The 14,234-nt window shown below is 39.0% G+C and overlaps 1 protein-coding gene across 9 annotated transcripts in view; it reads right to left on the bottom strand.

Moving 5' to 3' along the window:
* Window positions 1-14,234, bottom strand: part of LOC120790469 (LIM domain containing preferred translocation partner in lipoma) — a 179,126-nt gene that overhangs the window by 51,538 nt on the left and 113,354 nt on the right. For all 9 annotated transcript variants that reach the window (XM_040128011.1, XM_040128013.1, XM_040128008.1 and 6 more), the window contains one exon: window positions 4,602-4,771. In XM_040128011.1, coding sequence (XP_039983945.1) covers window positions 4,602-4,771 — 170 coding nt within the window. The remainder of the gene's footprint in view (window positions 1-4,601; window positions 4,772-14,234) is intronic.

Below are 14,234 nucleotides of genomic sequence, written 5' to 3' on the forward strand. Positions count from 1 at the left end.
CAAAAATGCATCAGGCTTGTTTAGATGTTCCTTTGCAAACTTCTAATGCTTAACATCATGGTGAGGACACAGGAAAGGTTTTCTTTTGATGACTCTTCCATAAAGGTCATATTTGTGCAGGTGTCACTGCAAAACAGAACAGCACAACCACTCCAGAGTCTGCAGAATCTTCCTGAAGGTCTTTTGCAGTCAAACGGGGGTTTTGATTTGCCTTTCTAGCAATCCTACAAGCAGTTCTCTCTGAAAGTTGTCTTGGTCTTCCAGACCTCAAACTTGACCTCCAACGTTCCTGTTAAGTGCCATTTCTTAATTACGCTGGGAACTGAGGAAACGGCTACCTGAAAACGCTTTGCTATCTTCTTATAGCCTTCTCCTGCTTTGTGAGCATCAATTATTTTACACTTCAGAGTGCTAGGAAGCTGCTTAGAGGAGCCCATGGCTGCTGATTGTTGGGACAAGGTTTGAGGAGTCAGAGTAGTTATAAAGCTTTGAAATTTGCATCACTTGGCCTTTCCTAATGATGATTGTGAACAAGCCATAGCCCTAACAAGCTAATTAAGGTCTCAGACCTTGGTAAAAGTTATCTGAGAGCTCACATCTCTTGGGGTGCCCAAACCTTTATATGGTGCTCCTCTCCTTTTTTTTCACTCTGAAATTGTACAAAACATAAATAATACACTAATCTTGCTTAAAATTTTGAAAACAATGTTTCACCTATAACTTTGTGCCTTTTGGTGATCAGTTCATATTTTACTCACTTAACTATTCACAGTAACAGAAATTTTGAACTGGGTGCCCAAATTTTTTCATACCATTGTATAACGTGGCAGGTTGGAGAGGGAGAACAGTATGGGAATCTGCAGTCGAAAGACAAATTCACAGTGTATCATTAACGTTTTGCTCGTAGAGATTCCTAGACTGACTGACTTGGAGGCTAACTTGAAGTTTTCCTTTCCTCTCTGGGATATGACATTTCTCTTCAGAGACTCAACTCTCACGTTCATTTTCTTATCGTACAGAGGCGTATGACCCTGAGGATGGGAATAAAAGAAGAAGAAATTACTTTCATTAAGAAATTCAGATTTCCCTCATCCTTTTGATCTTGTGCCAGAAGAACATTTATGCTGATGAAATGCATAAATAAAGTTCTTAAATTATCCCATTCCTCTTTAGCGCATGTATCAGAGTTGGAGAACTTCCAGACAAGACAACTACAATCACAGTGAGTGCCTCTGAAAAGGGATGATTTAAGAGATGGCCTGCCACTGGTTTAAACATCATGTAGCTTAGCTTTGAGACTTTACTGGTAAAGTGCACATCAAGCCATTTCCTGATGTAAAGGAAATGTATGTAAGTATTAATATGTGCTGTGCCAGAAGAATCAACCATATCAGTGTGTGTTCTAATTAATTTCTTTAGGAAAACTTGTTATCTTTTAAACTGCTCTGGTCATCAAGATGTTTTATCCCACATCTACCAAAAACAAAGCTTTAACCTCCTCATTAACTAGCAAGCTGCAAGCTGCATTGATACTTGTAGAAGCCCAATTATTTCTCCTTAAAACTCTCTTTTCTACAATCTGGAAAGTGGAATGTTTGTGTTTCGTAGGCAAATAACTAGCTGACAACATTTGTTTTAGTGTGACTCCTATCTATCTCAGGGGGGCTGTAAAAAAACCCTGGTGTTTTACTGTACACAGGCTGCAGGTATGGACTAAAGATATTAAAGAAAAATCTAATTTTCACATCATGGGTCCTAGTTTTAACATTTCTTCTGCCTCACAAGTTTTAAAAGTTGTGCAAATTGAATCCAATAATCTATTTATTTGGAAATTAAAACAAGAGTTACAGTTAAAAACTGTCACCCAGAATTTCCATTGTAATGGCTCATTGCATTGCACAGCTTCTTCCTGTCTCAGCTTCCAGGAATGACTTACATACTTAGTAGAATATTGCTGACAATAATAGGGATAGATGACACAACTGAACCATATTCTAATGGAGGGAAACACTTCTGAATAATGATTTCCTTGTGGTCTTGTACAATGATGCGGCTTTCCAAACAATATTGTGCAAGGGAATACTTTCGTGTGTTGTGTAACATAGCGAAAGGAAAAGCGGTCACAGTTTTGTGAGAAGGAATAAACACATCCAAAAAATAACTTTATGTCAAAAACTTCTTCCGTTTGGTCAACTTTTGACAGACTTTAGAGGAGAGATAAAAACAAAAAATGAAAAGGAAGACTCAGACAATTTTATCTGATCCACTCAGAGAATTATCACCATGTTACATTCTAACATGATTTTGACACTCATTTAATAAATTAAGTGCATTTAAACCATATCTGACTGCTCATCAGCTGTTACTCCAGATAGCTATGCATCAGCTGTGCATTCAGCTCTGAGTGATGTGCTGTTGAAAACATTGTTCTTATAATCATGATCTAATTCACCAAGGAAGAGATATCTAAAAATCCTCCGTTAAAAGAAAATCAATGAATGCTTCTCTGATATCATCATTCAGGGAGAACAATTGAAAAGTCTAACAGGTAGTCCTGAGGTAGAAAAGTTAGAAGCAATTAGCCAAGAAACTAAGGTAAAAATCTGATGCTGTGCCAATTCATTTGAAAGCTGATATTAACATTTGGGTTTGACATCTCTGTCAACAACCGGTAACAATAAAACTGAACATTTTAAGTGTCTTAAATATCGGTTGAACATTAATTGAGCTGCCTATTTACACATCCAGCAGACACGAAGCAACATTAGCATTCATTTGGAGTTTCAGTCCAATATTCACTCCATCAACTTCTGAGAACAATATCCGACCATATACGCTACTGGTCAAACACTTTAGAACACCTCAATTTTTCTAGCTGTTTTTTACACAATTCAATGTCTCAGTGTTTCTGAAATTAAAGCATAGAACAAATAAACAACTGGAGATTTTAAAAACAAGGAAACATGGAATCTTCTTGTTGAACTAAATTTAATCGAACGTTTTGACTAATTCAGCAGTTGAACACACTTGTGGCGTTCTTTCAGCAATGGAAATCAAATATTTTTCAAAAACTTGGTCCTAACGCTGTTGCAGAAGTTCCCACGACTGTGTTGCACTCGTAGTTTGCTTTGCTGTCACCTTCTATCCAGTTCATCCCAAACCAGCTACATGGGGTTTAAGTCTGGAGACCGTGCTGGTCTTCCATCACGTGAAGCCATCGTCTGCTTCTTCTCTTCTAATGTTTTGGGTCATTCTCTTGGTAAAGGATTAACTCCTGACCAAACAGTCTGTCTTTCTTCATCACTTGCCTTTTACTCACCATTCTGATACCAACATACAGAACTACTTCCTGCAGCAAAGCATTGTCCTAATAGTGCATCAGAAGGTGTAGTAACACAGTTTGTTCCAACACTGCCTTTGTACAGACAGAGGGTTTGTACGTCATCAACAGAAATCGGGGAACGGTAGGAATTGTTTGCATTAACTTTCAAAACTTTATTTACTTCCATTACTGCAGCAAAGCTGTGAGTTAACCAGTTTCTTAATCCTGAAAAAGGCCAGTTTTCTATGAAATTTACATGATTTTTCAGTTTTTGGTGACCTAAACTTTTTTTCTCTCCTTTGGACAGTTTACCAATTACCTTAGTACAATTAAAGTTAATTCACTAGATTTAAACTGCTTAAATTTCAAGAAAAACTGGGAAAATGGGGGTGTTCTGAAACTTTTGATAGGTAGTTTAGCTGCTTAATGCTCCACAATGTTAAGCAGCTAACTGCCAACTTTGTCTGTAAGCCATTCAGTGTTGGGCAATCAGAAGTGGGTTTTTCACCGGAAACATCTGCCCACTACTGCTGGAAATGAGGCTGATGAAAGTGGTGAGAATAAAAAAAACAACAAAAAACAGTAAAGCTCTAAGGTGTAAAACCAAAACAATGAGCTAAAAGACACTAAAAAGCTATGTAAAGCTGAGAGAAACTACAGAATTGGGTACTGATGCTCCGTGTGTTCATCACTACAAGCAGCCCCTTTCACATTACACAGTCATTTGTTCCATTATTAATATAAAAATATTGATTAGTGCAGATTTAAGATTAATAATCACCACAGCAGTTAGCTGTAAGCTAGATGGCTTGCACCTACCATTAATGAGCTAATAGTATTTGTTAGTCTTCTAACACATTCAAGGAGATGAAAATTTAATATCAAACACATAACACTGAACAAGTAACAAGACTTCGTTAGTTACAATATTTCCAGCATCATATTGGGATTCTCATGTCTACGTACTCCTACCTGTCATTTAAAGTTGTGTAACTGAAAGAAATAACTTTACTCTCAGGAAAAGAAATCCCAAAACACAGCCTCACTGAGCAACCAAAAACAAAACAAAGCCAAAGACAGAAGAGGAAAAGATGTGTGTGGTGAGCCTGGCACCTCTCCGGGCTTTGATGAAATGAAATGTGGTTGCCTGAAGTGAAAATATATGAACATTCCAGGCACAGAGCTACCAATGTGCCCACTCCATGGACACATAAATAACCAGACTGAGCTGAAACATGGTGGTGAAGCAGGTGGATTTGAAAGGACAGAAGTTACTTACAATATAGCAAGGCTCGCAGTATGCCTTCTTCTCCACTGCGTAGAAGGGCTTGCCACGCAGCTTGGTGCTGCAGGTCATGCAGACGAAGCAGTCGACATGGAAGACCTGGTCCATGGCAGTGCAGCCGGTACCTTCACCCACCACATTCTCTCCACAGCTGGCACAGCGCCCTGGGGAGAGGAGGAGGAAGGGAGGCTGAGCTCAGATTCACTATTAACTCACAGATATATAAGGTCAGGTAGCATTTATCAGGAAACCAAGAGTCACATTCCACTCACTGAAAATACTGCAAGTGTCCAAACAAATCATCAAATTATGTGAAGAGGAGCTGTAAAGTGTGGCTCCATTTCCCTGCACTGGCAGATGCTCTAATGATAGTAGACAGCTAGAGCTGATGAGAAGCATCCTACAGTGCAGCAAATCTTCCACAACACTTTTAGGAGTACAGTGATACACAACACCTCAAGCCCAACCAGGTCAAAGGAAAGGGGCCTTGCCAAGTGACGTATAGCTTAAAATTCTACTATGTATGGGTTAAAGTAAAAGATCACAGTGTTGAGAAACTGATTTTACAATATGCGGCTTCAGTGAATTTACAATCAAATTCTGGGTCAATTTTGGATGAGTACAGCAACTATAGTGGTGTGTTTTGTTCACAACTGCGTTTCTTGAAAAACAGAGTTGAAATAATTAAAAATGGTGGCCATAGCATAAACTGCAGGATTGTTTAATTATCCAGGAGACTCGTGTTTCTGTGTTAAGGAAAATTGAGGATATCATTAAAAGCATACGTTTGAAACATGGATTCAGATTATGGAAATATACCTCAGGAGTCTCCCCCCACTTTGCAACTCTTTTCCAGCGCAAGTTCTCTGAGCCCAAAGTGACATCTTAAAATTGCATGTTTTGTCCAACAAACAAAAAACCCAAAGGTATTCAATTTACAGTTAAATAAAGAAAAGAAAAAAGATGGAAATCTTCATATTTCAGAAACTTAAACTTGCTCGCTTTAAAAAGGACCAATGTCTAAATTATTATCAGAGTTGTTGTTATCAGCTTTATGTTGATTGATTTATTTGGGCAATAGAATAATCAGAAATAATAGAGTAAAAAGCTTAAATTCTGTTGTGTTTAATGTATTGCCTTTCTCCATTTATTAGTGTTAATTTCTGGCTGACAGGCTGCTTTCTTGCTCGGAGTGTTTGACCACAGGATCCATAGACTAAACTGTTGCCCATTCATCAACTCATACTACCTTGTCCCAAAAATTATGAACTATCACTTTAAATGCCTCATTGAAGTGTCTAATCTTCATTTCTATTTCAAACGCTGGATAAGGAAGGATTAAATACTATAATTATGCGACATTAAAAAAGCTATAGCCATCACCAGAGTGTGACATCTATTTCAAAAAGTCAAGCTTTAAATGATAAAAAGAAAACTTTAGAAGTACAACTAAGTCTTTGTAAAAGGGGCACAAGTGAACTGATACTATTGCGCCAGAAAGAGCCTGATTGCATATTGCGGGACATGGCATTTGGATATCTTTAATTGAGTTGGAGATATCTTTAATTGAGTTTAAGATGTCCTCGACTCAATGCAAGTTATCTTCAACCCAATTAATAACACTGTCAATTTAATTACTGGTATCTTACAATAATAGGGTTTAAAAAGATATCTGAGAATGTTTTATTTTTTACACATCTGAGGACAGATGCAATCTCTCTGAGGAAGTATGATACAGTATATTTAATTAATTCAAGTTCAGTTCTATGGATCATTTTTGTTCCTTTTTCATTTTTGCTTCATCTAAAGGCTGATTTGGGTGATGATTGACACTCTGTATGTTCTGAACAGAGCAGTTCAAGCGTGTTACACACAGAGGCGAGACACTAACCGGGGGAGATATTGTATCTGATGCCTGCATTTTCACAGTTCCACTTGCTGTTTTCATATCAAAAATTCAAACAGATTGTAAAGCAGAATGTGTCTCAGGTATCAGCACAACTTTGGAAGTCATATGTTGTTGAGATGAAATATCTGCTTGACTGCGAGGCTTGCTAATGGTATTCTAATCTCAGATAACTCATTATCTTATCAGCAACCTCACTGGAAACCGAGAAAAGTTGCTTAAAGAATTACTTGATCTACAACTTTTCCAGCAACATTTCGAAACCCTTATACAAACACTTATATTTGTGACTTTTTTATTACAGGATTCATCATTTATTGACTGGGGAAACATTAAGAAACAAAGGACTGACAGATTGCTGTTGAAGACATTTTGCACTTTATTTTAGCGAATGCTGTCATCCATGGCAACTTATAGCGCAGACAAGTTTTCATAAAACCTGGTATCGGTTTCATCTGCTCCCACAGCTCTATCCACACCTCAATTATGGCTGTGTTACCTACTGTACAGGGAGGCAGATTAAACAAACTAGTGAAGGCACGTCTCGAGGGGACATGTGGGTGTCAGTGGAATCACAAGCAGGGTAATCACTTCAGAGAGCCAGAGGGAAAGAGAAAGGAAGAGAGAGTGAGCGAGAGACAGAGACAGTGCACGCCGGGCCTGTTAGTGGCTTCAGATCACAGGCCATCTTCAGTGAGTGGATGAGAATGCCAAACATGTCCCACAGGGCTCCCACTTTAAATAGCGAGAAGGAAACCTCTCGGAAATCCTTTTCCTTTTGGCAGTCTGTGATCGTAAGGGCCCTCAGGAGCTATTTGTGCGCGACTGTGCTTACAGTGTACACAGTCCCCCCCCGCCGCCACACACACACACACACACACACACACCCGCAATCACGCGCGCGCACGCACACACGCACATATACACACACACACACACACACACAAACGGGCACATAGACAATGTTAAAAAAAAAAATCTCTGTGAGCCAGACATACCACACGTGTAGATGAATATATACAAACACAGACACAAGTACACTGTATGCATACCCACTGACATGTCATGCAATGCGTCATGTACAAATCAGCAGCCCACACATGAATACACATGATCCTGTAACAAAGAGCAGGAGATCTGAGGCTGTTTACAGATGGCCCTCAAACTGTTGTATGCTCTTCTACTTCTAAACATTCCCCCAAAATGTTAGGGAATACTAATAATTAGAATAAGAGTTTAAAAGTACTGGGAGTAGATCATTAAAATGACACATGATCATAGAGTGTATGTCATATCACACCAGACATGACACTATGATCTCTATTGTTTGCAAGGAAATAAAAGCCTTTGTTTGCTCACAGCCTTCTCTCGCTTCATGCCAAGCATTTTTTTGGAGCAGATGATATGCTCCAATTAGGATACAGAGGGTCCTGTATATAGTACATTTGAGTAATTATTAATATACTGGATAAGTGGACAAAATTCAATCTGTTGTACCACATTTCAGGATTCATGATCAAAACTAGAATTACCGCCTTGTGGTTGTATGCCTCTACAACCAGTCAGTTTGCAGGAAATATTGTCACTATTTCCCCTTCGGTTTCTGAGTTATGGCACTGAATAATGGCCAGTGTTTTTGCAGAACAACAGAACAATTACTTTTATTATTGATTAATCTGCTCATTATTTTCTTGAATAATAAATCAATTGCTTGGTCTCTAAAAATGTATCAAAAGGGTGAAAAATGGCCATCGCAGTTTCATAGATCCCAAGGTGACATATTCATATTGCTTGTTTTGTCTGACAAACAGTTCAAAACCCAAAGATATTTAGTTTAAGAAAATAACAAAACAAAACAAAACAAAAAAAAATCACATTTGTCAAACAGGAAACAGAATATTTTTTGTCATTTTGCTTAAAAAAATGACTTTTGTTTCAATTGACAAAATATTTTACAGATTATATTTCTGTTGCACAACTAATGGATAAATGAATTTATGACATTAAATTAATTTAATGAAAGGAAATAACAAACTTTGTTTTGTTCCAGGTCCTAGCATTCTCCCCAGTCATGACAAGCTTTTTCTCATTTTTTGTTTGGAAGACATGATGGGCTCCAATGGGGACAGAGATTATATACAGAGCGTATATAATGGCGGAATCTGAGTAGCCAAAGTTTAATCAACCGGATATTTGTGATTAAATATTTGATTGTATATACAATTAGTGGAACCTTTACTACGTACACCTGTACAATCTAATACAATCCAATACAACACAGATTCTCATAAAGCTCGTAATGTTTTTTGTTTACGCTGTCGTAAATGTGTACATTTTATTCAATATTACTGAGGTCACAGTTAAAGGTGGTGTTGTACTGCATTATATTGAGAGATGTTTCTGATTTCTTGTCCTTCTCACTTACATCGAATATTTTAGAAATATATATATAGTACAAACAGCTCTGAAAATAATGTAGTCAAGTACAACACCAGCACTGTGACCTCAATGCTAAAACCTATAATTGAACTGAGACCTCTATAACAGTGTCATATAGGCATCTTATCATCATGATGAATGAGACTGTGCAGGTGTACCTAATAAAGTGGCCACTGAATGTAAAATGATGATATACACAAGGACTGGAACTTGTGATTTTCACTGAAATGACATCAAATGACACAATTTCCCAGGGCACATGGTGACGTCTTCATATTGCTTGTTTTGTCAGACAATACAAGAACCAAAAGGAGACCCCGTGACATTCAAGTTTACTATCAAAGGACATGAAGAAAATTCTCACATTGGAGAAGCCAAAACCAAAGAATGAGAGGCGTTTTTGCCCCAAAAAAGACTTAAACAAATGATAGATTATCAAAATTGTTGATGGAATATTTTGTAGGTTAACTAATCGAATAATAGACTAATTGTTTCAGGTCTATTTCCATTACTAATTAGTCACTCCGTTTTTTGATTATATTATTATAATCAAATTTCACATTTGAGAAGGTGGAACCGGAGGACGTTTGTCATATTTGCTTCAAGGATGAAATAATGAATCATTCAATCAATTACCAAAAATGTGTTGATGTTGATTATCTGTTTTAGCACTTACGTATACCACAACACATTTAGCTCTAAAGCTTATATCTACTATGATGTGATTCATTGTGGTGTATGAAAATGATTCCACAAAGTGTAAAAATGTAAAGCTTTTCTGTGAGTCTGTAACTGTTTTTTTTTCTAACACTTTTACTGTATGATAATAGAGTCATGCAGAGTGTTTTACAATGCTTCACATCAATAATTTCACACGTCTGCATGAGAAGTAAGCATTTTCAATTTTGAGACGCTACTTCAATTGACTTCTTGAATAATACAGGACAGCAATTGAAGCAAAATCGTATTTACCCCTGTGGAGATGATCCCAAACACTTTCGAACTATTTCAGCTGGGCATAAAGGAATCATGAAAGGCCTCACCACTCCCCAGTGTCCCTTTGCGCAGGGAATGGAACCACAGTCTTAATATCAAAACTTCAAATAGTTCCTGTAGAACCAATGCAATGGTGACGGGGCGGGAGGGGGGAGTTCATTTACACTTTACTCACTTTCTTTCCTTTCATTCTTCAACTCTCAGAAGTGTCTCTTCTCTGTTACATCGAAAGTCAAAAGAAGGACTGAAGAGAAACTCTTTTCTTCTTTCTTGTTTTTTTTAAGAAGCACATTCCCTGTGAGCTATAGAGGCTTAGAATGGTTAGACAATTTAATTGGATAAAAGGAAAAGATTAAAGAGGCCCTGACTCTCTTCCATAAATAATTGATTTCTAATGTATTTGTAGTGGCAGTGAGACGCTGTTGTTTGGGAATGGGGGATGTTGAGTGGCAGAACGCTTCAGATTTCCCTCAGTCTTTGCCTTCTTTGTTTTTTCACGCCGTGATATTGAAGCAGCATGAAAGGCAGAGAGGGAGCACACTTGCAGCTCAATTTGATCTTACATCGTCAGAAATCAAAGATCGTGCATGTAAAGAAGGATCGCAAGGAACTTTTTTTGTGGGAGACCAAACTTTTCACACTGTGTTACTAAAGAATACAATTCTACTGGTGCAACCCTTGCAAACCCCAAAGGCAAAGCCAGCTACTATAGCTCGTATCCAAAACTAATAAAAGAACCACAAAATCCATTTTGGGACTTCAACTAAAGTTTTGTGCTTGGATTAAAATATCCAATAGATATGGTGGTAAAAACACAAAACACATTCAAAAACTCCATATAGTGTCCTTCAATATTAACAACACAACAAGCTAAAAGGAATGGATTTAAACATAACTAACAAAAATGTGGCTGTACTTGCTTTTCTTCGCATTTTTAGTGAGCTCAATTTCTGAATAAGTGTTTCCATCCTCTAAAACAGCATTAATTTATTATGACACCCTTAAAAAGGTGAGCTAAATATAGGTACAAAGTTGTGATAACTTCTTCACACTTAATTAAAGACATAAACAATAGGTCAGTGAGTGGTTAAATAAGTCTGTCGAACACATCTGGCGTGTAACTGCCAGCTACTGAAGTGCCAGAGGCCACGATTTGTTTGCTGTTTCATCCCTTTCCCCTCTAGGTTAATATACTCTGTTGCTTCAGATTGCCCTCCGTGCAGCTTGACAGTGCTGTGGCCTTCAGTTGCTTGGAGATGACAAGAGAAATAGCTGTCATCACTGCATTTCAATCTCTGAATGTCTCTTTCCTAACCCCTGCCTTTAATCTCATTCCCAATGTCAGCAAATAGCAATCTGCAGAACTGCTGCGGCGATGGTGGAGGACGGAGGATAGGCGAGCCTGTGCCACTAAGCATTACAGCCCGGCCTGTCAGGGCCCGCGGCAGCAGAGCGAGGGGGACTGAGTGTAGGTTACATGTTTTAGAAGCAGGTTGGCACGAGCGACATGGAGGGGTGCCAAGGAGTGGCCCGGCGAATGGGGCAAAAGAGAGAGAGCGAGGCGGAGAGAGGAGAAAGGCAGAGAACAGGTGAGTGTGTGTGCAGCAGAATATGTGGAAAAGCTGTGTGTTCAAACATGTCTGTGTGTTTATATGCTGTTTATCCGTGCGCACCCGTGTGCTTGTAAAGTATGTCTGCGTTTGCGTGCATGAGCATGCGGATGTCTACTCATTCCTGAGGTCAAACGCTCACTCAACAAATGAAATCTAGCAACGTGAGTGCCCGGAAGCCTCAGCTGGGCTTGCACGGCAGCTGATCTTGCAAGCCTCAGTGGAGCTGTCTCAACGAGGCAGGATAGCAAGCGCCGAGCCTGGCGGGGGAGGAAGGGGAGGGGGACGGGGTGGTGGGGGTGGAGGGGGTGGTCACCTCACGTGAACCGCTGCCAAAGAGCGGGCTTCTGTCACTGGGAAGAGAAGCCCCATGCTGGCACACTACATCAGTTGAGAAACTAGAAAGCAGCATTGTGAGGTCAGTGGCAGCGCTGGGAATTAATAATGAAAGGGAAAAAGTGGCATAGAGGACCCATAAACTATACTGAAAAACTACTTCATGTTTTGTAAAACTGGCCCAATTCTAAAAATAGAAACAAATATAATTAAGTATTGAAAACATCATGTGACCACTTACAAGCAAGATGATGACATAGCAGAAAAACTGCTAAGATCTCATTCATAAAAGAACTGAATTATAGACAGTTTTCCTTGAGGCTCCACAAACATAAAAGCAACACATTTTTATAAGATTTGTCTATCAAAGCATTGAACATTATTTTCATGAGGAAAAAAGGTCTTGAAAGTCAAAGCTGCAGCCTCACACTTACATAAATAGTGCATTTTTCTTTATAAAAGGCAGCTATGATGGATCATCCGTGGCTATTGTGTTGTATAATCTAGTCTTTTCAGTTGTACATTATAATCCACTGTAGGTGGTATAGTGATGCATGGGCCTTAGATGAGTTGCCATGTCACCAGACAGCCTCATATGATCCCCCCCCCCCGCCCCTTTGTGGTAGCTGACCTCCTTCCAGCAGCATCATGCTCTTCTGTCTCATACTGATTGCTATAACATACATATACACATGGAGTACAGCACAGCACAACAAAGACAGGGCAACTGTGATTGGAGGAAATCCTGTGATAGTGAAAGAGGAAATTGGCTCTTCAAAGTAAAGTGCCTACAAGGAGATTACCGCAGGGAAAAAAAATGAAGGCAGGTTAAAGTAGGTACTGTAGCTCATATACAGCTTTAGGAAAGTGAAACAGGGATGCTGACATCAATGAGATAAAATTAAAACGGGAACACTGGATTGCATGCATGCATTGTTTCCCGTGAATCCCTTGTGCATGTTAAGGCAATCTGAATTCAGGGCGGGAATGTAAGACTCTGACCTCTAACACTAGGTTGGTTTCCAGCCACTTGTTTTTACGTGCATTTTGTCAAAAATCCGTCAAAAACTTCATATTTTTTATCCTTGATTAAGGTGGAAATGTCGGTATATCAATAAAACCAAAATGCAACACAGTGCAATGGAAACAGATCTAGCTAATACATCATGATGTACATGAAGCATGTGACTTAAATGTCCACTGAAGCTTCCGCTTCACTGTGTGACAGACGAAAACCTCAGATCTGCGAGGAAGGATGAGGAGACAGTAACAAACAGAAAAGTCGTATTTCAATCATGTTTTCTGCATTGTTTTTCTTTGAGGTTTTACTGGTGCTCTTTTAGTGACGTCATCTTGTTGTTCCCCCTTCTTCTGTAGTGGTTTAACCAGCTGTTTATCTTTACGCCATCTCACAGTAGTGAATGGAAACTCATTAATTTGCATTTTCTTTGGCTGATTTTCTGTTAAAGTTTGCACTTTATTTGGACTGAAACCTAGCTAATGAAAACTGCTAAATAGAGCAGTGATTACAGAAAGTCAATATATTGAACTGTATTGCTGGAAAAGTGCCAACTGTATAAAGTAAAGAACTTTGGTTTATTGTCTGTATACGTGCCAAATGAACATTAAATGAACATGACTTTAAAGGTAAACCTTCATACACTAAATGGAAACAGTATTGAGGGAGATGGTTGGCCGAAGGCATTCAGAGACTGTGGAGGTGGGGAGTGGTGGGTGGGGAAAAGCGGTTGGGGGGGTTTAAAGCAGCAGAAAGGTTTTACTCTGACACACATCCAACTTGTTATGACATGTAGAGGCACATCTAAAAGCAAACTCCTAAGAGGTTGCTGAGGGCGACCTCAGTAATATGCAAATGAATTCCACTAGAGTATCTTAGACAATGCACAAAGCTGTCTAAACTGGAAGCCTATTAATACATTAAGTTATTATGCTCAGTTGTGTTATAAAGAAACAAGAGGCAGCTCCACAAGAGTGCACTGTGTGAACCTAAACTTTTTCTGACCCAATTACCTTAGCTGATCTGTTCTGACTCCTCTGGCCTGTACTGTTAGTGGAGCTACACTGCCATTTGTATCTCTTCCAAGATTCCTCATGAACATTTCATGTGAGGTGTCTCATAAATTATGAGGGCTCCTCCAGCTGACATTATGAGGGAAAATGGCAAAGCCTGCCTTTTCTTCTCTGGCTCTTATCATAAAACAAAGGCTAGCTCAAACCAGGAGGAAAGGCTTTCCCGACAGCTGAGAGTCCTGTGTGGAGTACAGTACGCCCATATGACTCTCCCTGCTAATTTCCAATGACTATCTCTCCACCATCTGA

Source organism: Xiphias gladius, chromosome 6 (genome assembly GCF_016859285.1).
Source record: "Xiphias gladius isolate SHS-SW01 ecotype Sanya breed wild chromosome 6, ASM1685928v1, whole genome shotgun sequence".
Lineage (NCBI taxonomy): Eukaryota > Metazoa > Chordata > Actinopteri > Istiophoriformes > Xiphiidae > Xiphias > Xiphias gladius.